This window comes from Microtus oregoni, unplaced genomic scaffold, assembly GCF_018167655.1.
Source record: "Microtus oregoni isolate MIOR12 unplaced genomic scaffold, Mior012 000028F_ref0000031, whole genome shotgun sequence".
NCBI lineage: Eukaryota > Metazoa > Chordata > Mammalia > Rodentia > Cricetidae > Microtus > Microtus oregoni.
In genome coordinates, this window is record NW_024543087.1 from 32,789,702 (window position 1) to 32,813,274 (window position 23,573).

A 23,573-nucleotide genomic window follows, 5' to 3' on the forward strand; every position below is an offset into this window, starting at 1 on the left:
GCAACGGCAAAACTGTCTTAGAGGCTGACAAAGGGAGAAGAGAGGGATTGCAGGAGACCTCTGGTCTGGGCTCCAAGTAAAGGCAAGGGGTACCTAAGTGAGTCTTCAGACCCCCCCCCAAGAAGTAAGCACCCAGTGTTTACTTGACCTCTGCAATCTGTCTTCCATATGGGGGTCTCTGGGCAGCTTCTATCCTACCCAGGACATTTTCAGAAGTTCAAGAATTGGGTCTAAACCTTGGCAAAAACCAAGGCCAACAGGTATCTGACTCACTTCAAGCTTTCTGCCCTTCAGAACAAGAAGGTCTGCACTGTCATTTCTGTCTCCTTCATGAACACAGAAGCTAGCAAAGGAAAGATATGTTGACCGAAGCCACCAGGCAGAGTCAGTGTCACGCCAATCCCAGGCCCTCCCCACACGCATCCCAGAGAACTCACTAGGCCATCACAGGCGCTGATGGCTGCAAAGCCACCTTCCAGCTCAGGGTCCTGCACATCACCAAGCAAGTGGCAGGTGGGGGCACGGGTTCGGATGTGCATATGGCCTAGGCTGCTGCGACGCCGGATCTCGCTCACAAAGCCGGGTGCCAGGAGATAAGGGTTGGTGGTCAAGTTGAAGAGCAGCTCCCGCCCTTGGTACTGCAGCTGATAGAAAGCAGACGAGGCCTGGGTGGCAGACACATCTCGCTTACGCAGCACCCGTGGCCAGAGCTCATAGGACAGGAAGGAGCCCCCAGCATCCACTCGCACAGGGTGCACAATATCCAAAGCCGACCGGCCCTCGGTTACGAGACCTGCAGAGAGAAAGCAACATTCGGGTCCGAGGCAGACTCAAAGTTCTAGAGCAGTGGTTCTCAGCCTTCCTAATGCTGCAACCCTTGAATACAGGTCCTCATGTGGTGGCGACCCCCAACCACAAAATTATTTTCATTGCTACTTTGTAACTGTAATTTTGCTGTTGTTATGAATCATAATGTAAGTATCTATGTTTCTCAACGGTCTTAGGCAACCCCTGTCTTCAACCCCAAAGGAGCTGTAACTCACAGACTGAGAACCACTATATTAGATGATCACCAGAGACTAGAGAAGGGGGCAGCTAAGAAATGGCAGCTGGGGTCAAAATGCCTAGACTTAAATCCCTACCACAGCTAAACCTGATGAGGCAGGCTTGTAGTCCCAGCATTGAGGGGTTTCAGGAGACTGAGACCACATAGGAAATAGGAGGGCAGTCCCCACTACACAACAGCACCCTGTCTCAGAAGAGCAAAACCAAACCCCTTTCCATGCTTTTTACCAGCTTTGCTATTTCATCACCCAGTGCCTCAGTTTCCCCATCTGAATTCTTACAGTAACTTTTTATTTTCTGTTTTGTTTCGTTTTGTTTTGGAGACAGAGTTTCTTTGTGTAACAGTCCTGGCTGTTCTGAAACTCAGTATGTAGACGATGCTGGCCTTGAACTCACAGAGATCTAACTGTCTCTGCCTCACGAGTGCTAGGATTAAAGGCATGAGGCACTACTGCCCAGATTCCTGTGGTAACCCATCTCTCTCCCTGTTTACACCTCAGGAGCACTCTGTCAACTCATTTTCAATACGGCAACCAGAGGATTCATGATCTCACTCCGCTCTTGTTACCGTGGCTACTCCCGTCTCACTTAAAACAAAATATAACGTTACCGCAGTGGCGCACAAGGCCCTCATCAAGGAGACCTTCTTCAACCACTCCTTGCTTCCCTCTGCTGGACTGCCCAGTCCCTTGATGTCCCTCAGCAGGCCAGATGTGTCCCCACCTCAGGATTTTGTTTGTTCTCTGTGTCTGAATAGTCTTCCTTCTGCCTTCTACCATCATTTTTTACCTCTGCTCTGAAGTACTGGGTTGATGTGTGAGTCCCCTCTGTGTGCTGTGATTACCATTAATGAATAAAGAAACTGCTTTGGACCTATAGCAGGGCAGAACTTAGGTAGGCAGGGAAAACTAAACTGAATGCTGGGAGAAGGAAGGCGGAGTCAGGGAGAACCCATGCAGCCGCCACCAGAGACAGACATGCTGCAACATTGCTGGTAGGCCACGAGCCTCGTGGTAAAATATAAAATAATGGAGATGGGTTAATTCTAGATGTAAGAGCTAGATAGCAATATGCTTAACTAATTGGCCAAGCAGTGATTTAATTAATATAGTTTCTGTGTGGTTATTTCAGGAGTCTGGGCATCCGGGAAATGAACAAGCGGCCTCCTTACAACACTGTGCTGTCAGAACAGTAACTGCCAAACCCGGTCTTCGTTAGCCCAACAGTCTTCACCATGACTCACACCATTTTGAGTACAAATGTCAAGATAGACTGACTCTACCTCCTGTTTATACAAGTGAGCAATTGCTGTTGCCAGCACAGCTTGAGGACTAGCTGATAACTAACTTATTTGTGCCAATAAAGAAAGAAGCACGTGACTATACCAAAATGATGCCAGAAACAGCAGACCTGGGAGCTTGTCAGATCAGGTGGATCCTTCTCATTGGAACTTTAAAGGAGCCCTAAGACTAAGATGTAGTAGGCACACTGACCAACCACCACGTAGGTCATGAGCCTTGTCTAGGAAAACTGCTATGATGAAGGATCTTCACCTGTCCTGGAGCTTCAGTTCAAAAAGTTTGTTTGTTGTCTTGTTTGTTTTCTATCAGGGACATATGGCACATTCAAACTGACACTCAAAACCGCTGCCACCTTGACCTGCATTTCCTAACTCTGAGGCCTGAACAGCTCTGTGGCTAGTAGTCTTGCCGTTCATGAAACTTACTTGGTCCCGCTTTAAAGGTAGCTGCCTCTTTAAGGTATTCTGTGACATGTATACATTTTTGTGTGAAGTACAATGTACCAGCAGAGAGTTAATATGGTAGTTGAGATGAGAATAGGGGCTGGAAGGAATGGCTCCATTGGTAAAGTGTTTACCGTGCAAGCAAGAGTTCAATTTCCAAAACTAAGATTTAAAAAAACCAAGTGTGGTTGCATGTCCTTGTAATCCCAGAACTGCAGGCAGACAGGCAAACAGGCTTCCTGACCTAGCTTAATCATGAGGTCCACGCCAACAACAAGAGACCCCACCTCAAAGGAGGTGGACAGCAATCCTTAAGATGACACCAGAGGTTGTCCTCTGACCTCTGGTCATGTACATACATGCCACACACACACACACCTACATATTTTTAAAGAAATAACAAGAATAAAATAACCTGTTTCTTGCAGGCTGGAGAGAAGGCTAAGTTGGTAAGGAAACCACTGCACAAAAGTGTCAACTTCGGTTTGGATCCCCAGAACCCACATATGAAGGTGGGTGCAGTAGCAGACACCCGTAACCCCAACTCTGAGGAAAGGGGTATGAAGACAGGTCCCTGAAAGTCACTGACCAGCCAGACTAGGTGTATCAATGAGCTTTAAGTTCAGTGAAAATCTCACTCAGTCTTTTAGGGTGGAAAGCAACCGAAGAAAGACAATATCTACCTGTGACCTCCACATGCACAAATACACAGACAACCATACACACATACATTAACAAGTACATGTCCACCCCACATAGAGCAAACCTGTTTGCTGATGACCATGAATACCAAGGGAAATATGGAACACTCGGTGGATTATGGCCAAGAAAGTTGATGTCATCTCTTACATTGTGTCTGTGTCTAACATGGTTCCCGCAAGACAGCCTCCTTCAAGTCCTTGCTCAAACGTCTCTCTGTGAGGCCTCTCTTGGCCATTTTATTTTAATATTGTGACTCACTGGGTTTCTCTGTCTGCCTTCCCTGCTTTATTTTCCCCACAGCAATGATACACCCCATCACTTAACATTTTTTTATCCGTCCCTTTGTTCTCTCTCTCCTTCCAATGTCATCACTTCTAGCAAAGTATGCATCTTTATATTGTTTGCTGAGGAATCTTTTTTTAAGGGCTAGAAGTGTTTGGAACTTCATTGTTTTTTAGGAAATATTTGTTGAATGAATGTGTAGAACAGAATAACAATAGAACTTACAGGGGCTGTGTGTAGGGTGGTTCAGTACGTTCAGCTCTCACACAGCAATGTCTGACCCACTGGACTCAGCAGACATTGTTAGGATTGTTACCAGCCTCATGGATTAGAAAATGTGTCTTCATCTGCCTGTGGGGTACACAAGTGTCTGCTGGCCTCCTGGGATGGGGAGGACAGCCACCTAGATGGGGCTATCTGGTGCCTTTCTACTCCTGTCTCAGTGGAACACCCTTGACTCTCTGTCTTGAAAAGAGTCCATGTCAAAAGACCTCACTCAGCTCAAGCCCTCGGGGTTTGAAAATCTCTCTCTCTCTATCACTGTCCCCTTACATTGCCCAGAGAGAAAAAAGATTCTTCATATTGCTTATTAGCTTGTTTGTTTGTTTCTCAGGCATCCCTTCTCAGAAAAACATTTGTAAATGCCTAAGATACAAGGAAGACCAAGGAAGTCTACTGTAGGGAGGGAGACACAGCTATCAAAAGAACCTTAGAAAGCAGAGCACAGAATTCCATGGTCATTTATTGGTTCGTTAAGCAAGGTCTAACCATGGTGTTAGCAACTATAGTGACTTTGAAGCAGCAGTGAGCATCAAGGCTTATTTCAAAGCATCTGCATCAGTGACACAAGAAACCTATTTGTGGAGCGGGGCAGTGGTGGTGCATGCCTTTAATCCCAGCACTCAGGAGGCAGAGGCAGATGGATCTCTGTGAGTTTGAGGCCAGCCTGGTCTACAAGAGCTAGTTCCAGGACAGGCTCTAAAGCTACAGAGAAACCCTGTCTCGAAAAACCAAAAAAAAAGAAATCTATTCGTGAGACTGGAGAGAAGATTCTGCAGTTAAGAGCCTATACTGCTATTGCAGAGGACCTGGGTTCAGTTCCCAGAGCCCACATAGTAGCTCCCAACTACCTGTAACTCCAGTTCCAGGGGATCCAACACCCTTTTCTGGCTTCCTCAACTCCTACACACGTGTAATACACATACATACACTTAATACATGCAAAATAAAATAAATCTTTTGTTGATGTTTTGTTTTGCCTTTTGAGACAAGGCTTCCTCTGTGTAACAGCCCTGACTGTCCTGGAACTCACTTTGCAGACCAACTGGCCTCAAACTCAGAGATCCCCTTGTCTCTGCTTTCTAAGTGCTGGGATTAAAGGCATAAGCCACCACCACCCAACTAAACTACTGTGGAGCTGAGGAAGGTAGCCCAGTCAGTAAAGTGCCTGCCCTGCAAACATGAGTTCAACCCCCAGAACTCACATAAAAACCCAGGCCAGGTGATGCACACTTGTAATCCCAGCACTGGAGAGGTGGAAACAGGAGGATCCCTGGGTCTTGCTGGCCAGCCCTCCTAGCTAAAGTAAATGATAAACAGTGTCTCAGTGGAGGTGAATGGCATTCCTAAAGATGACACCCAAGGCCTCCACACACATGTGCTAATATTGAGATCCACTGGTAATGTTCTTAATTAAATACTCATACTCCGTAAGTTAAATGTGTTGGCCATATTCATAATTAAAGAAAGTGCTAAATATCACTTGATGTTATAAAAACTGTAGGTGTAATATTTTCCAATCCAGGTTCATAGCTTCCTGGGATTAGGGGTCCCTTGGGCTGAAGACTGTAGCCTGACATACCAAGAACTTTCAGGTAAGGAAGCAAACAAAAGCTCAGAGCGGTAAAGTGGGCTAAAGCCGCACACTGAGAGTGAGAGAGTTGAGACTTGACCCCATTTCCCAAATGGCTTCTCTTCAGTAACATCACTCTATGCTCTCAGTGACCTGCCTGTTCCTCCGCCGTCACTATGGAGACATTTGATTAGATAAGTCTCCTAGAAGTTAATAACTAGACTTCAGAAGAAAACTCGGAGGGCTGAGGAGACGGCTTGGATGGTAGACTGATGAGGAGCATCCGTAGGAAGCCCGGAGTGCAATCGCCAACTTTGCCAAAACCTTGTCCTGGTGGCGCACACAGATCCCAGCATTCAGGAAGGGGAGGGGCGAGGATCAGAAATCCAAGGTCATCCCTAAGTACACGGGGAGCTTGAGGTCAGACTGGGCTATTTTAGACTCTCAAAACAACAACAAAAAACTCTCTTGTGCAAACCTGCCTACCTTGGCGCTCTGGGTCCCCTGCTCTTGTCCTCCGGCCCCTCCCCTCTATGAAGGGCCTAGACTCCAGGCACACCCAGAAAATTTACTGCTCTGATTCACCGAGGTTTCATCCAGTCCAGGTGCTACTCCTTAAATATCTGGCTGTTCACAGCAGTGACCTCACAGGCCCACAGAAATATTCTGGTTCAAGTATTCTGCAGAGAGATCCTGAGCTCTCTTTGCTGCCACCTGCCAAGTTGGAAGGCTACGCCTACTCAGAGGCTTGACTGTGGCCATGTTACAGAACCAGATCCTCCCTCCATCTGTTGCCAGAACTCACGCAGCGTGCCCCTCACATGCCAATGGTGTGCCTCTGCTCAAGACCCTGCCCTGCCAGCAAGTGGCTTCTCAGAGTCATGGGACAAGTGAGCTGGGAAGGATTGTGTAGCAGCTCTGAGCAAGGCTTTCCAATCAATGAACTTCAGGGGGTGGGGGGTAAGTGCAAAGAGTTCCCAGACTTCCTGGACAAGACTTTCTTAAAAACAAATTCCCAGGCCCCATCCCAGACACACTGAATCAGCATCTCCAAGAAAGAGGATGAGGAAGCTTCATTTTTTTTTTAGCAAGATCCTCAGGGAACTGGACTTTGAAGGAAGTGTGGAAATCTCCCACTGGGAGTGATCTTGGCTAACTGACCATCAGCAGTACCTACAGAGCTTTGAAAAGCTAGAGGCACCTGGGACCTAGCCCACTGACTGCTATTCTGTAGGTCTTGGGCTCTGGGGCCCCAAGATGCATATGCTATGGCTTCATACCTTACCAGGGATTCTCGCTGGGTCGTTGCAGGAGCTGGCATGCTTACTAGCTTGGCATCCTAATAAAGGTATTTGAGACTACTATCTCCTGACCATAAACTGCAGGCCTGATTCTATTTATTGGCACAGATATTGAAAAAAGAGTTAAGTCAATTTCCAGTGTTTAAGAATTATATGATCCTTACACAAACGTTTCAATCCCAGCCTTCCTTGAAGTCTTGTCATCTACACATATCAGATCTAAATTCCTACCTATCAAAAGTGGCTGGAGGAAAGCAGCAAGTCCGTCTTAGAGGGCTCATGTTCCCCATCTGTCACTGTCCCTATGACTGACTATTGTTCCCAACACTCAGTCTGAGTATAGATAGGCTGCCGGTTTGCATCGTGTGTGTATTTTCCTTCATTCGGTAAAAAACTTCATCTCTAACCAAACTGGGAAAAAACAATAAACAGGCCGAGAACGAACTGTTTATAAACAAATATATCTCTACATCTCTCCACCAGCCTTGTTCGCGCATTTCTCTTATGAAATGCTGGGTTCACAATGCCTGGTGTAGCCACAGTGCCCTCGGCTACTAATTGTTTGGAATCATTTGGTGATCCAAAACCCAGGGAAATGCAAAAAGCACTACCCTACCCTCAAAATAGAGAGGTTGGCACAAGGCATTCACAGTCCCACCTCCATTCTATGGGCACACCTACCCTGACACAGTATAGAGAACGTCCAAGCATGGGAAGGAGATGCCCCTTGCATATACTGGGATTGGTTGTGATAAAGAAATCTTCGTCAAAGACTGCCATTGAAAACCTCGGGTCCTCAGGCATGCTCAGCATGCATCTTATGAACTGAGCCATCTCCCCAGCCTTAAACAGTATCAAAAGATAAGCACGGTGAATGAAAAGTAATTTTCAGTAATGCCAACCAGAAGACCCTGGTAGCTTCCAGGGTCTTTTGGTGGCTGAAACCATCAGCACCTAGTGGCAATAAAAGATAATTCAGGTTCAAATGCACTCACTGACCTGGATCTACACAGGAGCAGAGCATCAGAGCTGAAATTCCCTTGGAATAGCAGCTGGCACCAGCCAGCAGGATGCCAGTGGCTCGCGGCCAAGTGTCCTGCCAGGTCAGAAGGTCTGTCTCATTAGGACTAAGCACCTGCCACACCACACACACTCCTGTGATTAAAAACTCTTCATATCACTGGTAGGTGACAGCTCTCACTTCAGAGTCTCTCTGCCAGAGAAATGCCAACCTTGTGCTAACCCTCACCTCCCTATCAAGAACCTAAATTACGATCCAGCCCTTCAAATGACCTGCAGCACAGCCAACTCATATACACAGGGCTCACACAGCAATGCAGAGGGAAATACAGCCTGGCAACCCTGGGGTCCATGAGAAAAAAATAATAGTACGCATTTTTCTAAAAGTGAGCCTAGGACATGCTCTTTGAGGTACCATTCAGTGGCAAGAGTTCAGATTTAGAAAGAAAAAAAAGACAAAAAAGTTCACAGAGTCAGAAATCCTGAGAGCTGAAACAGGAGGGTCCCACACTGCCTATCTAGAGGGATTCCAGAGACACACTCTGCCTTGGTGGTGTCCCCAGTTTAATAAAGGGAGGGTGGATGGCCTGCTGGTACCCCAGGCAACAAGTCCAAATAGCAAGTCATCAAAGCCTCACAGAATCCTATGGAGTTTGTATAGCAGAGTAATAAAAATAATGACAATACAGCACTTACTGCCAGTAATAAGCAACTGATTTTCAGTATTTCCGTACTCATAAAAATCCTGAAAGGCGCACCTCTCCCCGACCACACACACTTCCCAAGGGTCCAGGCACAGGGCCTATTTCTGCCCTCTCTTTCCACTGCGCTCACCAGCAGATCACACTAGTCTTTGAACCTGTTTTCTCATAGACGAGGAGTCGGCTTCCTTTCAGGTTTAATAAGAGATGATGGAAAATAAGGATGAGTAAGGCTAGGTCCTAGTAGGTGCTCACTAAATGTCTTTATATACACACACGCACCCTACACGCCCTGCCTGCTCTCCTCAGCCATTCTGTTCAGTGGTTTAAATGTTACTGACATTCGTGGCCACAGCTACAGTATCTTCACTAGGAAGGCAAGTAGCCTAATCCCGCCCTGGGCAGATTTTCCTCGAAGTCACTCCTGTGCGCTCCATATTGGTCCAACCCACCCAGGGTTCTTCCATCCTTCCAGTTCATCCTTGCCGGCAATATCCTTGAATCCCTTACCTGCAGATATATTTCCTAATACCTGACCAGTCCCCAGTCGACTTGGAGTTTTCTAAATAAATAAATAAGTAAGTAAATAAATAAATAAATAGGCCTGGGGTCTCCCACATCCCTGACTTTTATATTCCCAGGAGGGCAGCTCCGGACTCTCCAGAAGCGTGCTACGACGCAGGTCGCCGCCAAACAAGAACCTGGACGCTAGCCAGAGGCTCGTCTGAGGCCGGCCGGCCGGGCGGGGCTGGGAGAGTTAACCCAGGGCGGAGGAAGAAGCTCCGGCTCCCCATTCTCCTCCTAGTGCCTTCAACACTTGGGGGAGGGGGAGGCAGGAAATGCAAGGGCGGCGGAGGCTAGGACCCCTGCGCCTCCAAGTTGGGAGGCGCAGCGGCGCACCCCAGTAAACCTGCGACCTGGCGTGATCCCCGAAAGCGTCCCGGCCAGCTTGCTTTCCAGAAGAGTCACCCAAAGGAAAGGGCAAGAAGCAAAAGTCCCTCAGGATCCGTCCAGTCCCGTCAGATGAGCGCTCTCTACGGAGAGGTGCGCGCAAGGCTGCCTGCGCGGCTGGGAGGAGGGAGTCCGACGAGTGCAAGCTCACTCCAGGGGAAAGTCCCGGACACAACTGAGTCGAGTTCTGAGGGATGGCTCCCCGGTGGGTACAGCTTCGCTCACGTGTCTACCCGACCCTGGCCCGTTCCTAACCCCAGGCGGAACCCGTCTCGCGCAGGGTGGCAGGGTGCACAGAGTAGCGGCTGGGGATGTGGGGAGGGTGACAGGGTCAGGCGGGTCCCAGAGGCTCAGCCACCCACCTGATGCAGGTCCCGGGACGTCGGACACCAGAGCGCACAGGATCAAGAGGAGACTCGTACCACGGTGCATGGCCAGAGTTGGGTGGCCGCCCGACGACCCCTAGCTCACGCCTTCGTCAGTCGCGTTTGCGTCCCAGCCGGGGCCGGGGTCCCACTCAGGATATGCCCGGCCGCATGCAGCTTCCAAGGTCCAGGTCCCAACTCTAGCCGGCGGGCAGCTGCACTCGCTCCTCCGGCAACAAAGACTGCTAGGACCGCCCCCTCGGCCAGCTGCCCAGGCAAAGAAAGAGAGCGAGAAGTGGAGAAAGAAAGAAAGAAAAGGAAGGAGGGAGGGGGAGCAAGGCGCCCACCCCCGCCCCGCCCGTCAAGCTCCTACCCCCGCCCCCGCCGACCTCGCCCCGCCCCCGCCGGGCCTCTGAGCCCTGCAGGCGGGCCACCACTTGCAAGGCCGAGCTGGGGACCGGGCCCGCAGTTCCCACCCCACCAACTTAGGCTCCCGACCTCCCACAGGGCTGCAGGCGTCCCCTGGTGGTGGAGCAAGCCCAGGCTGCTTGTACCCTCTGAGGTCCCCGAGAGAATCTGGAGTTACTGAGGTTTCTGCCTTGTCACTAATCTGTGCTTCAGGAGACGGCCTTGGGTGTGCTTCCCAGGATAAGCAGGCCTTCTGAAAAGAGAACCTGGAAACCTCCCAAGGGATCAAGATTGCACAGCGAGGAAGCAGGGCCTGGGGGTTTGACTCAAGAGAGAAGCCTAGGCCCTCCTAGGCCCTCCTAGACCGGACAACAGTTTCCCACTCAAGGTCTAGAGTCCTCTGATGCCTTGTCTCCAGATGCTTTCCCATGTCTGTTCCTCTAGAATCAGCACGGAGTTCAGCCAATAGCCTGAAGACTCTGGTGGGCCAAGATAGTACCCCCAGACTTTCAGAAGGGGCCCTAGGAGCCGGGAGGCCAGCCAGCCCTACCTCATATCCCAAAAACCAGACCATCTCAAATGCCTGCCTTCTGTCTTTGGTGGTCCCCACCGTGGCTCTGGCTTCTGCATCCCTCTTAGCCTATATACTTCCAGGAGCGACTCGGGAGAACACACCACACACACACACACACACACACACACACACACACCTTTACTTTACTGCCTTCACTGTGCCTGGTTCTTCCCTGAAAGTGATGGACTTGTGTGGTCCTATTCTCCCTTGGCCACTTTGTGTAGCCCACCACAGTACACAAGGGTCGGCGCAGCTGCAGCTCCTTGGTTCTGCTTCTCCCTTGGTCACTCTTTGTGTAGCCCACCAGGGCACACAAGGGTCCACACAGCTCATTTGCAGTCTCTCACATACCTAAGAGCTCACGTCTATCTCTCCACACAGCAGCTCTCTTGACCCCCAGGGGGACCTGTGTAGTGCGTAACCATCCACAATCATATTCAGTGACTGCTTCAGTTCCTCCAGGTCATGGGACCACAAGAGGCAGTGCCATCCTTTAGGGCTGAACTCCACAGAAGAGAATCCTGCTGTCCTTTAACCTTCTGCACTGTTTTTTTGTTTTGTTTTCCCCTCTAGCCCCTTGTCATCTTCCTTCTCCCTACCCTCTGGCCTCTTCTGGCTCCACCTTTCATCTCTCTTGCCACCTCTGACATCTGCTAGTTTTGCTCTTCAGTGGCCAAACAACTAAGGCTACTCCATCTTCCCGAACACCTCCCACCCTGTTCAAAGGTGCCTATAACTGCCATTCAATGGCTTTCTCTTCCCCAGGACATGTAGAGTAGACCCTTTGCAGTGTTGGAAAACAGCGATTTCCCTGACCCTCTGTGACCCTCTCCCTCCTTCTTCCCCAAGGGATTCAGTCCAGAAATCCTCCTCTGTCCGTGGTTTCCAAGAGCTCCTGCCTCTCAGTCTAAAACACACTGCTCCTGATAAAGACACTGACATGCCCTTCTGTGGACAGGTATTTCCTGTAGCTCCTACCTACTTGTCCGCCCTCTTCTCAAGCTTCTCCAGAGGGGTCGTTTATATTAGTTCTCCTTATGGTTGACCCTCATCCAAGCGTCAATGCTAGAGATCTCTACTTTGGTAAGCCACTACATCCTGGGCATGCCCTTTTCTTAGCAAGCTGTTGAAGCCAGCTAGCAAGCGCTAGGTTTCACTGCAGGACCAGGCGATGCAGCTGTGAAAAATGGAGGCATCTAGGGCTCTGAAGAAGGCCACACTGACAAGCACATAGGGAAATATAGAATCTGCCCCTGAGAAGCACATTGAAGAGAATACACTGTGTGAAAGCAGAGGTCTGTTATTTTCTACGAGTCGGTCATGGAAAGCTGTCAGAACAACATATCCATTCGATCTGTGTATCACAGTGACTAGACAGAGCCACCTGCATGAGAGGAAAAAGATGGGCACCAACTTGTCAAACCTTTGGGCCTAGCTTTTATGTCATCTTTTCCTGAAAGTTTTTACAACCCCTTTTAGGGCTCCAGGATACCTTATCATGGCACCAATCACACTAACCTGCCACCGCCTGGTAGGGACCTGCCAGTCCCACCACTGAGCGCCTAAGGCTGACTTTACTACTTACTCTTTGTGATCCTTGCACCGACATAGCAGAGCCTTTCCTGGCCAACATAACCTGCCTCCCTTATTTCTTTGGACAGCCTTCAAGGCCAATAACATATTAGAGGATTGGAGGAAATGCCGCATTAAAGTTTGTATCTGTTGTCTTTGTTTGTTTCATTCTTATTTTACGTGTCTGAGTGTTTTGTCTGCATGTATGTCTACGCACCAATGGGGTACCTGGTGCCCACAGACGCCAGAGAGTCAGATCCCCTGGAACTAGAGTTATAGGTGGTTGTGAGCCATCATGTGGGTACTGGGAATTGAACCTGATACCTCTGAAAGAGCAGCCCGAGGTCTTAACCATTGAACCATCTCTCCAGCCCCCTAAAGTTTGAATTTCTCTTCAAAGTCCTTGGATGTCAATAGTACCCTCCTGTTTCCTTCTGTGTCCCAGCTCCTAGACTGTTCTCTGTCCATATCTTGCTGAGTGCCTTCATTGTAAACCTCCTTGGGAACTACACTGGGCACAATGGAATGCAAAAGAATGAGAAGGCTGAGTCATGCCCTAATGACGAGTGATAATCTAACCGGAAAAGCAAGCTGAGCCAACTCCAGGTGTTGGAGGGCAAAGTGGATATCGGAACAAAGCAAGAGACTTGATCATCTAACATGCTCGATGCATTGTTCAGACTCCATGCATCTATTTAGTAAATTTCTTTTTAATTCTTTCTAATTTAATTTATTTTTTGTTGTTATTCTGTGTATGTTGTGTATCTACAGGCTTGGGCATTTGAACACTTAGTCCCCAGTTGGTAGCACTGTTTTGGAAAGGTTAGGCAGTGTGGCCTTACTGGAGGAAGCACATCCCTGGGGACTAAGTGTTCATAGTCTAAGGGTTCATAATCTCACCCCACTCCCCGTTTGCTAATACTCCCACGCTCTCCATCTTCCCCTGCCCTCCTTCAGTTCATGATTGCAGTTGAGGATGTGATCTCTCAGCTTCCTGCTGCAGGTGGGTATTGCATGCTGCTGCAGCATGTCAAAGTCGGAGGACGATTTCTGTGGATTGGTATTCTCCTTCGCTGTGGGTTCTGAGAACAGACCTTGGGATTTGGGGCTTGTGCGACAAGTGTTTAACCAGCTGAGCCATCTCCCCAACCCCTGCTTCAAGTCTTAAAGGGGGTGGTTTTGTTTGTTCTCTTAAATGATTGGTGTGTTGGCTAGCCCAATGCCTTTGAAATGGCTTGGCATTGCTAAAGCATTATCAATGATTGATCAAGTTGCAAAAGAAACCTATTTATCCTGCTTCTGTACAGAAATTTGTATATTGCTAGATTGTTAAAAGTAGAAAATTACAGTGGAGCACTATGTATTTAAAATTATGCATCAGTAAACTGAATGGGATGGCACATGCTTGTGCGGTGGTTTGAATGAGCTCATCCCCCCCGTTCAGTCATTTTGAGAGTTCAACCCCATTTGGTGATGTTGTTTGGGAATGTTTATGAGCTATGGCTTTCCTGGAAGGGTTGTGTCCTTGGGGACAGGCATTGCACTTAAACATGTGATTGCTCAGCTTCCTGCTTCTGCGTCACGTCTGCCGCTTGCTGTTATGCTTCCCTGCCATGATGAACTTGATCCCTCTGGAGTCAAAGGCCAGTTAAACTCTTCCTACTATAAATTGTGTTCATCATGATGGATTAGCACAGCAGCGGAAAGTAACTAAGATGCTACCAGAAAGAAGACTATTGCCGTGAAAAATCTGACCATGTTGCTTTTGGGAGAAATGTGGAAGACTTTGAAATCTCAGATTTAAAAGTGGTTGGATGCTTAAAGCAGAGTTCAAAGGGCTATTCAGAAGCTATTCCTGTGCTTTTGTGGCAAAGAATCTGAAAGCCTTCTGCCAATGTCTTGAGAACTTGCCTGGGATTAAGTTTAAAAGCAATGGACTAATTTCTTTGGAGGAAATTTGAAGGCTATATAATGTTGGGTCTATGTTGTGTGTTTTTTTTTTAAAATGATAATGTTTATGCAGATTTGCAATGAAAAAGAGCAATAGGGCAGAAAGAAATATAATTGTACAGTTTTGAAAGAAAAAGAACACTGGGAAGCTTAATGTTACAGCCAAGATACATGCTGGAAGAGGCTGGGGTTATTGAAAGGATTAGTGTCGTTAAGGAGCGGTCTGCTTTCCTCTGGAACAAATGAAAGGGTATCCTCAGGGGGAAGATCCCACACAGCTAAGCTTCTGAAAGTCTGGGGTGTTTTCTGCTTCTAGAAAACAGCTGAATAAGAAGAAGAAGAAAAAAAAAAAACCTGGTGTTAACGTAATCCAAAAGGGTCAGGGTTCACCCTATGCTTGCAACTGAGCTTGGCAATGTCACTCACATGGTGCTGTCTTTAGAAACATGAAGGACATAAGAGTGAAGGGGTTGTGGATTCTTCCTCTGTGGTTTTAGACCCTGCTGAGGCCAGACAGTGTGTGGTAGAGCCCTTTATGAGGGGTCTCAGAGGCCAGGAGGGGCAGAGCCGTCTAAGCCCTGGTACAGGGACATAGAGCTATATGATTGAGAGAGTTCCAGGCTCAGTTTTGGTCTTGCTTTGGTCAGTATTTCCTCATTATGCCCTGATTCCTTCCTTTTGGAAGGGTAATACATAGTTTTGCCACTGTTTGTTAGAGGTATGTAATTTGCTTTTTGATTTTACAAGGGGTTACAATTAAGAGATTGCTTTGAGTCTCAAATAAGACTTTGTACTTTTAAACGGGGTTTTAAAAAAATGTTGAAGACTATGAGAACTTTGTAGCTGAACTAAGTACATTTGCATTAAGTAACCATGAGACCACAGGGCCAAGGAGTGGAATGTGGCAGATTGAATGAGAAATGTCCCCCATAGGCTCAGATATTTGAACACCTGTTTTCCGGTTGGTGGCCCTGTGTTGGTAGATTTAGGAGGTGTAGCTTGGAGAAGCATGTCACTGGGGACATATGAGAGTATACAGCCTCACCCCAGTTCCAGTTCACTCTCTCTTTGCTTCCTCATCATGCCATTGCTCACCGTTGCTGCTATGCCTCCCTGCCACGATGGACTCTTATCCCTCTGGAATCATAGCCGAAATAATTTCTCCCTTCTATAAGTTGTTTAGGTCACGGTGTTTTTATCATAGCAGCAGAAAAGTAACTGATACAGTCTGTAATGCCTGCACTTGGGAGACAGAAGCAGAAGAATTGGAAGTTCAAGGTCATCCTTGGATAGCTAGCTACACAGCAAGTTCTAGGCTAACTTGAGATACAAGAGACCCTGCTCGGAAAAAAAAAAAAAAAAAAGACTGGCAAGATGGCTCAGAGAATAAACTGTTTGCTGCACAAACATGAAGTCTAAGTTTGGATCCCTAACACACACATCAAGTCATGTGGTGGTGTTTTTCCCTAGCCTTAGTACCGGATGGGAGGAGACGAAGATAGGCAGATACTTACTGGCCAGTCCATCTAGCCAAAATGACAAGCTTCTACATCACTAAGAGACCCTGCCTCAAAAACGAAAGGGGGAGAGCAATAGAGTCTGACATCTAACGTCAACCTCTGGGCCTCCAAATATGCACGCAAAAGCAAGAGTGTCCAAACATTCATGCAACACACACACACACACCACCATCACACCCTCAAAAAGAAAAGGCAAACAAATAAATAAGAGAATAAAATAATACCTGAAAAAGATAACAATAAAAAGCAAAACACACAAACAGAACAACGTAGCCTCTTTGAGCCTTCATTTTCTTACCTGTCTAATAGGACAGTAATCCCCGCTCCCAGGCTCCCCAGCTCTTCTAAAGCAGCTGTCCTTCTCTAGAGGTGCTTTTGACTCCATGGAAACTTTACAATGTTGGAAGACATTTTTGGTTGCCAAAACCAAGGAGTGGCGTTACTGGCATCTAGTGGTAGAGGCCAGGGGTGCTGTTGAATGACAGTCAGCAGCAACAAAAATGATCCAGTTCCAAATGTCTAAAGAATCAAGGTTGAGAAATCCTGGTCTCCAGGTTAAAGAGAGAGTTTGGAGGCAACTGGCAGAGTTTTACATTTCATTTTGTATTTTGTGATAAGACAAGAAATTTCTTGAGATAAGACAGAAGAAATTTCAAACTTTACACATACTGAAAAGAAACTCTTGGGGCTGCAGAGATGATGGTCCCACAGTTAGGAGCAATTCCCACTTTTCCAGAGGACCTGAGCTTGGTTTCTGTAACTCCAGATCCTGGGTGATAAGATAGTTGGTCTCAACAGGTCTGGAGACCAGAAATATATCAACATAATTTAAAAAATAAATCCTTAATTCTAAAAAGCAATTCTTCTCTTCTTAAAGTGACCCTTCACCCCCTTTTTCCAGGGGGCATCATTAGTTTAGTTTCACATTACTCCTTCCAGAAAAAAAATTCTATTCAAGTCCAAAGATACATTTTATACACACTGTCTGTCTGGTGTTGTTGCTGTGATAGGGTCTCACTCCATAGTTCAGTTGAGATCCTCCTGCCTCTTCCTCAGAGTGCTAGGATTCCAGGTATATGCCACTACACTCACCCTCTGACATTTGTTTGTTTGGTTGGTTGGTTGGTTGTTTTTTATTTTTTTATTTTTTTCAAGACAAGGTTTCTCTGTGTAGCTCTGGCTGTCTGGGAACTCACTCTGTAGACCAGGTTGCCCTCAAACTCACAGAGATCCACCTGCCTCTGCCTCCCAAGTACTGGGATTAAAGGCGTGCGCAATTACCACCTGGCTTGTCTTTGATAATATAGGTTTTTGGTCTGGGGAGGCTTGTCGTTCAGTAGTAGAACGCTTATCTGGCATGCATGAGAGCCCAGGTTCAATTCTTAGCAGGGTGTGTGTGTGTGTGTGTGTGTGTGTGTGTGTGTGTGACTTAGAGATTGTTTGGTGTGTGTGTGTGTGTGTGTGTGACTTAGAGATTGTTTGGTTTCCTTACTTAAGGACTGCTGCAACCTTTGAACAGTTTTGCAACTTTCCTCATGCTTACCAGACTAAGCTCCATGATAACAAACTATCATTGTTTCATTCACAATGATAATGGCTAAGTACCTAGAACAATGGCTGACTTATAGTGTGTATTAAAGAGAGATTTTCAATAAACAGATAAATGTTGCATGATTGACATGCCAATATGGGTATATGCCCTAGTCCTGCCTCCTAGTGGTGAGTACTTGGGTTGCTTCCCATCTGTTGGGGTGATTGTACACTTCACTCACCTGAGCGCTTGTGTAGGGTGAAGTGCTTGATCTAGAATTGCTGGTAAGAATACGTGAAGTGTGTATGTGCGTGTGTGCGTGCTTGAGTGTGTGTGCGTGTGTGTGTGTTTTGAGACAGGATCTTATGTAAACCAGGCTAGCTACGTACGAATTCTATATGTAGCCAACACTGACCTCGAACCCCTGTATCTCCTGTCTCTGCTTCCTGAATGCTGGAATTACAGGCATATGCAGTCATGGTCAGATAGGTCATATGCATTTTTTTCCTTATTGAATTTATTTTTGTTTTATGTGTATGGGTGTTTTACTTGCATGTGTGTCTCTGTACCATGCTTACAGTGCCCACAGAGGAGAATAGGACATTTGATCCCCTGGAACTGGAGTTATAGATAGCAGTATATATATATATATATATATATATATATATATATATATATATATATTTGAGATGGAGTTTCTCTGTAGCTTTGAGGCCTGTCCTGAAACCCTGAAACTAGCTCTTATAGACCAGGCTGGCCTCTATCTCACAGAGATCTGCCTGCCTCTTCCTACTGAATGCTGGGATTAAAGGCCACAACCTCCAGGCACAGCCAATACCCTTAACTGCTGGGCCATTTCTCCAGCCCTGTTGTATGCATTTCTAGCTTTGATAGACAGATATTGATAAATTTAAGATAGCATGTTGTTGTTGTTGTTGGAAATTTGCAAAATCATTGGAAATGTTGGTTCAGTTCCAATTGCTAAACAAAGACATCCCCAAAAAAGCCCCTGACAGGAGAGGAACATGTGTAAGAGTTGGCCTTAGAATTGCTTAGGATGACTGGCCTGGGACAGGATATGAGCTGCCACCTTGGGCCTAATTAGCCATTGTTCTGGAAGTCCTGGAGACACAGATGTTCTCAATCTATTCCCACCCTGTAGAGGGCTGCAGCCTTCCGATGCTAGGGCAGCAGCCCCACTTACCACTGCAGACTAGAAGGATGGCCTGCTTTACTGTAAATGGCCATGCCAATGACAGGGCCTTATCTTACTGTGCACATTGAGATGTTGAAGCCATCAGTCAGCTGAGAGGACAAAGGCTGGAGACTGGGGTCTGCCTTTCAGTTGCCACTTGGACACCAAGAATGATGAGTAAGTGCCTGCATGTGTCTTCCATGCAGCGTTACGAGTAATATTCCTCTCAATATAAAGTAGATACTATTATCCTTGGCTTAGAGGTGGAGTGACGTATGGAGAGGCTGGGTCCTTTGTCTCATGTCCATCTTTGTTGGTCTCAAAGAGTGGACTGCCCTAATCCCAGTGTCCAGATCCCAACCACTCCACACCGCTACCCTTCAGGTTTCCACCACTGCTCTGCCATTTGAAGATCTATTTCTTGAAGGGTTTGCCTTTTAAAGCCTTTCACTTTGTCGGACAGCAAGGTGTGCGGGAGGTGGATCACTTGTCCTTCGCTAGGAATCAAGCAATGTCTTGGTTGATGGTGTAAGTGTCAATCGCTAAGAGCCATGCTGGCTTTCAAAGGAATCTTTAGTAATGGCTATCATGCAGTCAAATATTGTCCTCGCCTCTGGCCAATGAACTCTCAGAAGCTGGGAGCTGTATCTGGTGGACTGCCACTCAGTAGGATCTCAGGACATTGTCTGAGAGAAAAACCTTAGGTCAGATGGGAGACTGCACACCCTGCCTGCAGAGCCTACACCAGTACAGACATGACTGTCTTTGAGACTTTGACTGCCCCTAGTCCCCCAGGATAGTTATTGCCTTAGCGACTTTTCTGTTTTAAGCTATGTTTTTCTTCATTTTTATGCCATTGTTTCAGCAATGGATGTTCCACGGGCTCATGTCTGGAAATGGTTTGAAAGCATTTTACGCTTTTCTATTGTACTATTTAGTGTTACGGATAAATCATTGGTAAAAGAGCCTTGAAACAATTGTCTTGTGTATTGTATTAATGTTTATAATGACAGTGCTTGTTTTGACATTGGAAAGCCACAGTCATTGCTTGTAAGAAAGGACTGGATAAATGGGTTGCATAGGCCATTTTTCTTTTTCTTTCTTTTAATCACTAAGTCATTTCGCTCCATCATCTATCTAACAAATCCTCATTTGTACTGCCTGCACTGGGGCTTAAATGAATAAACATAGCATGAGACTGCTTATGAAATTACTGTCTGAACATTTCAGATGGAGTTGCTTTTATAATCTGGGATGAGGAAGAATATTTTTTTGTTGTTTTGTTTTGTTTTGTTTTGTTTTGGAGACAGGGTTTCTCTGTAGCTTTGGTGCCTGTCCCGGAACTAGACCAGGCTGGCCTCAAACTCCCAGAGATCCGCCTGCCTCTGCCTCCCGAGTGCTGGGATTAAAGGCGTGCGCCACCACCACCCGGCTCGAGGAAGAATATTTTAAAGATGAAATAAACAGTAAAATCTGTAGGGAGAAGCTCATGGATTTTCTTACCGTTAGAGAATTTTTTTCTCAGAGTTTTCAGAAAGGGAAGGAAAGTGTAATGAGAATGGCCCTAGAGTCCACTCCATCCATGACACAAATGTAAACTCAACAACAAAAAAAAAGAATGCCTTCCAAATTTGAGAAGCAGTGGTTTTCCGGCTTCTAATTCTTCAGTCAAGTGTGGGAATGTGGCATAAGGTCATTTTAAGGCACGAAAGATCTCAAAGCATTCGTTTTCTCTGCACCCCTTCTCAGAAACCGAAGGGGTCATGAACTCTACCAAAATGAAGAAGTAAGATTTAAAAAGTTAAATGGATGAACCAGCTGGCCGTGGGGCACGCCTTTAACTCTAGAGGCAAAGGCAGGCGGATCTCCAAGAGTTCGAGGCCAGACGGGTTCTGGGATAACCAAGGCTACACAAAGAAATCCTGTCTCAAAAAAACCAGAAAGGAAAAAGAAAAAGAAAGGAAAAGGAAAGGAAATGGATGATCCAACACAACATAAGGTAGAATGAGTTTCTATTATAATAATCAAGGGAAGTTCAAGGATTACAGCTGAGGGGACCACCAGTGCAGATTAGAACAGGAAGTCAGAGCTCCTCGGGGGGTATTTCAAAAAACAAAAGAAATGAAGATTACTTGAAGTCTATAAAGAAGTCCACAAAGGGTTAAGTGGGAACCATTAGAATGACCAATGGTAATACCTTATTATCATAGAGAAAAGACTCCAAAAACCTGGACTATCCCAGCTGCTTTCCTGAGCTGGATTCATGAGCAGTATTTTCTCAAATGAACTCTATAGAATAGTGGAATGCATGGAAAATTTAGGTTGTGGTTTTGTTCAAGACCCAGGTCTGCTTAGCTGAGCATGGTGGGTGGTGATAGTTTAATAAGATGTCCCTCATAGTCCAGGCATTTGAATGTTTGGCCCCCAGTATGTGGCCCTGTGTGGGCGGCTTAGGGGGTACAACCATGATGGAGCAAGTGTGTGTCTGGGGGCAGGCTTTGAGATTTCACACCGTTTTGAGTTCACTCTCTCTGTTTCCTGCTTTTAGTTCACGATGCCCTGGCAACCCCATTCACCATACGTTCACCATACTTCTGGCAAAATATCTGGTCCAGTATCCACAGTGTGCTGACTTGCCAGTACTAGAAGGAGACACTCTGGCTATAGAAAGAGTGGTCATTACAAGCTGGACTGAGCTGCAGCCGGAGGAAGTCTCCGGACCCGCGACCTCGCCACCCGCTCGCGGAGACCACCGAGAGACCTGCCGTCATGACAACAGCCCCGCTGGCCCTTTGCCCTGGACCTGTGGCATTCTGGACTAGTTCTGTCCTTACTTGTGGCCATTTGGTCTTGGTCTTGGGACATCACCTAAGAGTTTTTTAAAATATAAGATAGTTCTTAGGTCCTCTCAAAATCTACAGAATAAGAATCTGTTTTTTAAAAAAACGAATCTGTGTTTGCTCAAATCTGGGGGTGATTGGTGAACACTTTAAGCATGTAAGCCCTCTACATTCCTTTCCCACCAAAAGAATTGCAGACTTTCTAAGAGTTCCCTGGTTTGTTCCCAAACTGGCTTCTACAATGGTTCCTATTATCATAATTATGAAACTCAATTAAGTAAGTAAGCCCAAATCACAAAAGCAGAGTTATTGTTTCCATTAAGACCAAGTCGAGAGGGTGGAGAGATGGCTCAGCAGTTAAGAGCACTTGGATGCTCTTCCAGTTAACCAGACCCCAGGGAATCTGACACCCTCCTCTGGCCTATGTGAGCACTGGGTGTATGTAGTACACATACAAGCAGGCAAGCATTCGTACACATAAAATAAATATTAAAATATTTAAAATAATTTAGTGTTGGAACTATATAATCACAGTGATTTGCTGAAAACAATCATTTATAGTTAGAATTCAGTCTGGGGAGACTTACAGGGAAGCTCTGTTATCTTGGATTTTGTTTTGTTTTTAGACAGGTCTCTCTATGTAGCAATAGGTGATCTGGAACTTGCTTTTCAGACCAGGGTGGCCTTGAATTCACAGATATCTGCCTGCCTCTGCCTCTGCTTCCCAAATTCTGGGATTAAAGGAACATACTACCACACCTACCTCAATACCTGGGGTTTTGCCTGCTGGAGCACTCTGTGGGTAGCAGTCCTGGTGAAAGACTAGGGCAGCATACTCCTGCTATTTAACCTGTCAGCCCCGGAGTTCCTCTGTGTCCACGCATTCTAGCTACTCAAGGTCTAATTGAAGTGTTCTTCAGTCCTTCACGGTCACTTGTGTGCTTATGAAAAGACTGATTCTTCATGGGGATTGTCTACCTCTATGAGGGAGGCTGTTACTACCTCTGCTCTATAAATGAAAAAAGACAAGCATTGTCATTTGGTCATTTGGTCAGTTGTTAATAAACAGCAGGGCTGGACCTTAAAGGTAGAGTTCACAACCTGCAGGTCGTAGGCTCACAGCCATGACCCTATTCTTTGGCTAGAGAGCTTCGAGAAAACACAGATGGTGCAGAAACATTTGAGAAATGTATATTCTTGCCAGAAATGAAAGAATGCAAAGCCAAACAGTCAGGGAGCTTTTCTGTTGTATCTAGCTTGCAAAAGTCTTCTTCTTCTTCTTCTTCTTCTTCTTCTTCTTCTTCTTCTTCTCCTTCTCCTTCTCCTTCTTCTTCTCCTTCTGCTGCTGCTGCTATTTAACTTGAATTACATAAAATAATACATATTCATGGTTAACAGAAGCAGAGTGAGCTAGGTATAGTCGCACACACTTATAATCCCAGGACAGCAGGATCAGATTTTCAGGACCAGCCTCCACTACATGAACCTCTATCTCAAAACACCAAGGGGCTGGGGAGATGAATCAGTCAATCATGTGGTTGCCCCACAAACATGAGGACCTAAACAAGAGCCTCAGCATCCCATTTGATAACAAGCACTTTTAATCCCATCACTGAAGAGGCAGAGAGGGATCCTAAGGGCTTTCTGGCCAGCTATTCTAGCCTAATTGGTGAGTTCCAGGCCAATGAGAAACCCTTTCTCAAAAGAAGTGAATTGCATTCCTAAGGATGACTCCTAAGGTTGTCCTCTGGCCTCCACACACATATGCACACGCTCCTGTACATACACACACACGGGGACACACACACACACACACACACACACACACACACACACCACGATTTAAAAATATGGACTGGAGAGATGGCTCAACCTGCAAAGTATTTGCTGTGTAAACATGGGGTTCAGATTTCCAGTACCAACACGAAAAGCCAGGCATGTTGGCATATGACTATGATTGCAGCACCAGGGTAGGGGTAGGAGACAGGAAGATCTTTACA

General features: G+C 46.5%; 1 protein-coding gene across 1 annotated transcript in view; it reads right to left on the reverse strand.

Moving 5' to 3' along the window:
- Adamts7 (ADAM metallopeptidase with thrombospondin type 1 motif 7) overlaps positions 1-10,050 on the reverse strand; it is a 45,037-nt gene extending 34,987 nt beyond the window's left edge. The window contains exons 1-2 of the mRNA XM_041677284.1: positions 9,981-10,050; positions 438-793 (exon numbers count right to left, since the gene is read on the reverse strand). Of these exons, the coding sequence (XP_041533218.1) occupies positions 438-793; positions 9,981-10,050 (426 nt within the window). The remainder of the gene's footprint in view (positions 1-437; positions 794-9,980) is intronic.
- Between the last annotated feature and the right edge of the window lie 13,523 nt (positions 10,051-23,573).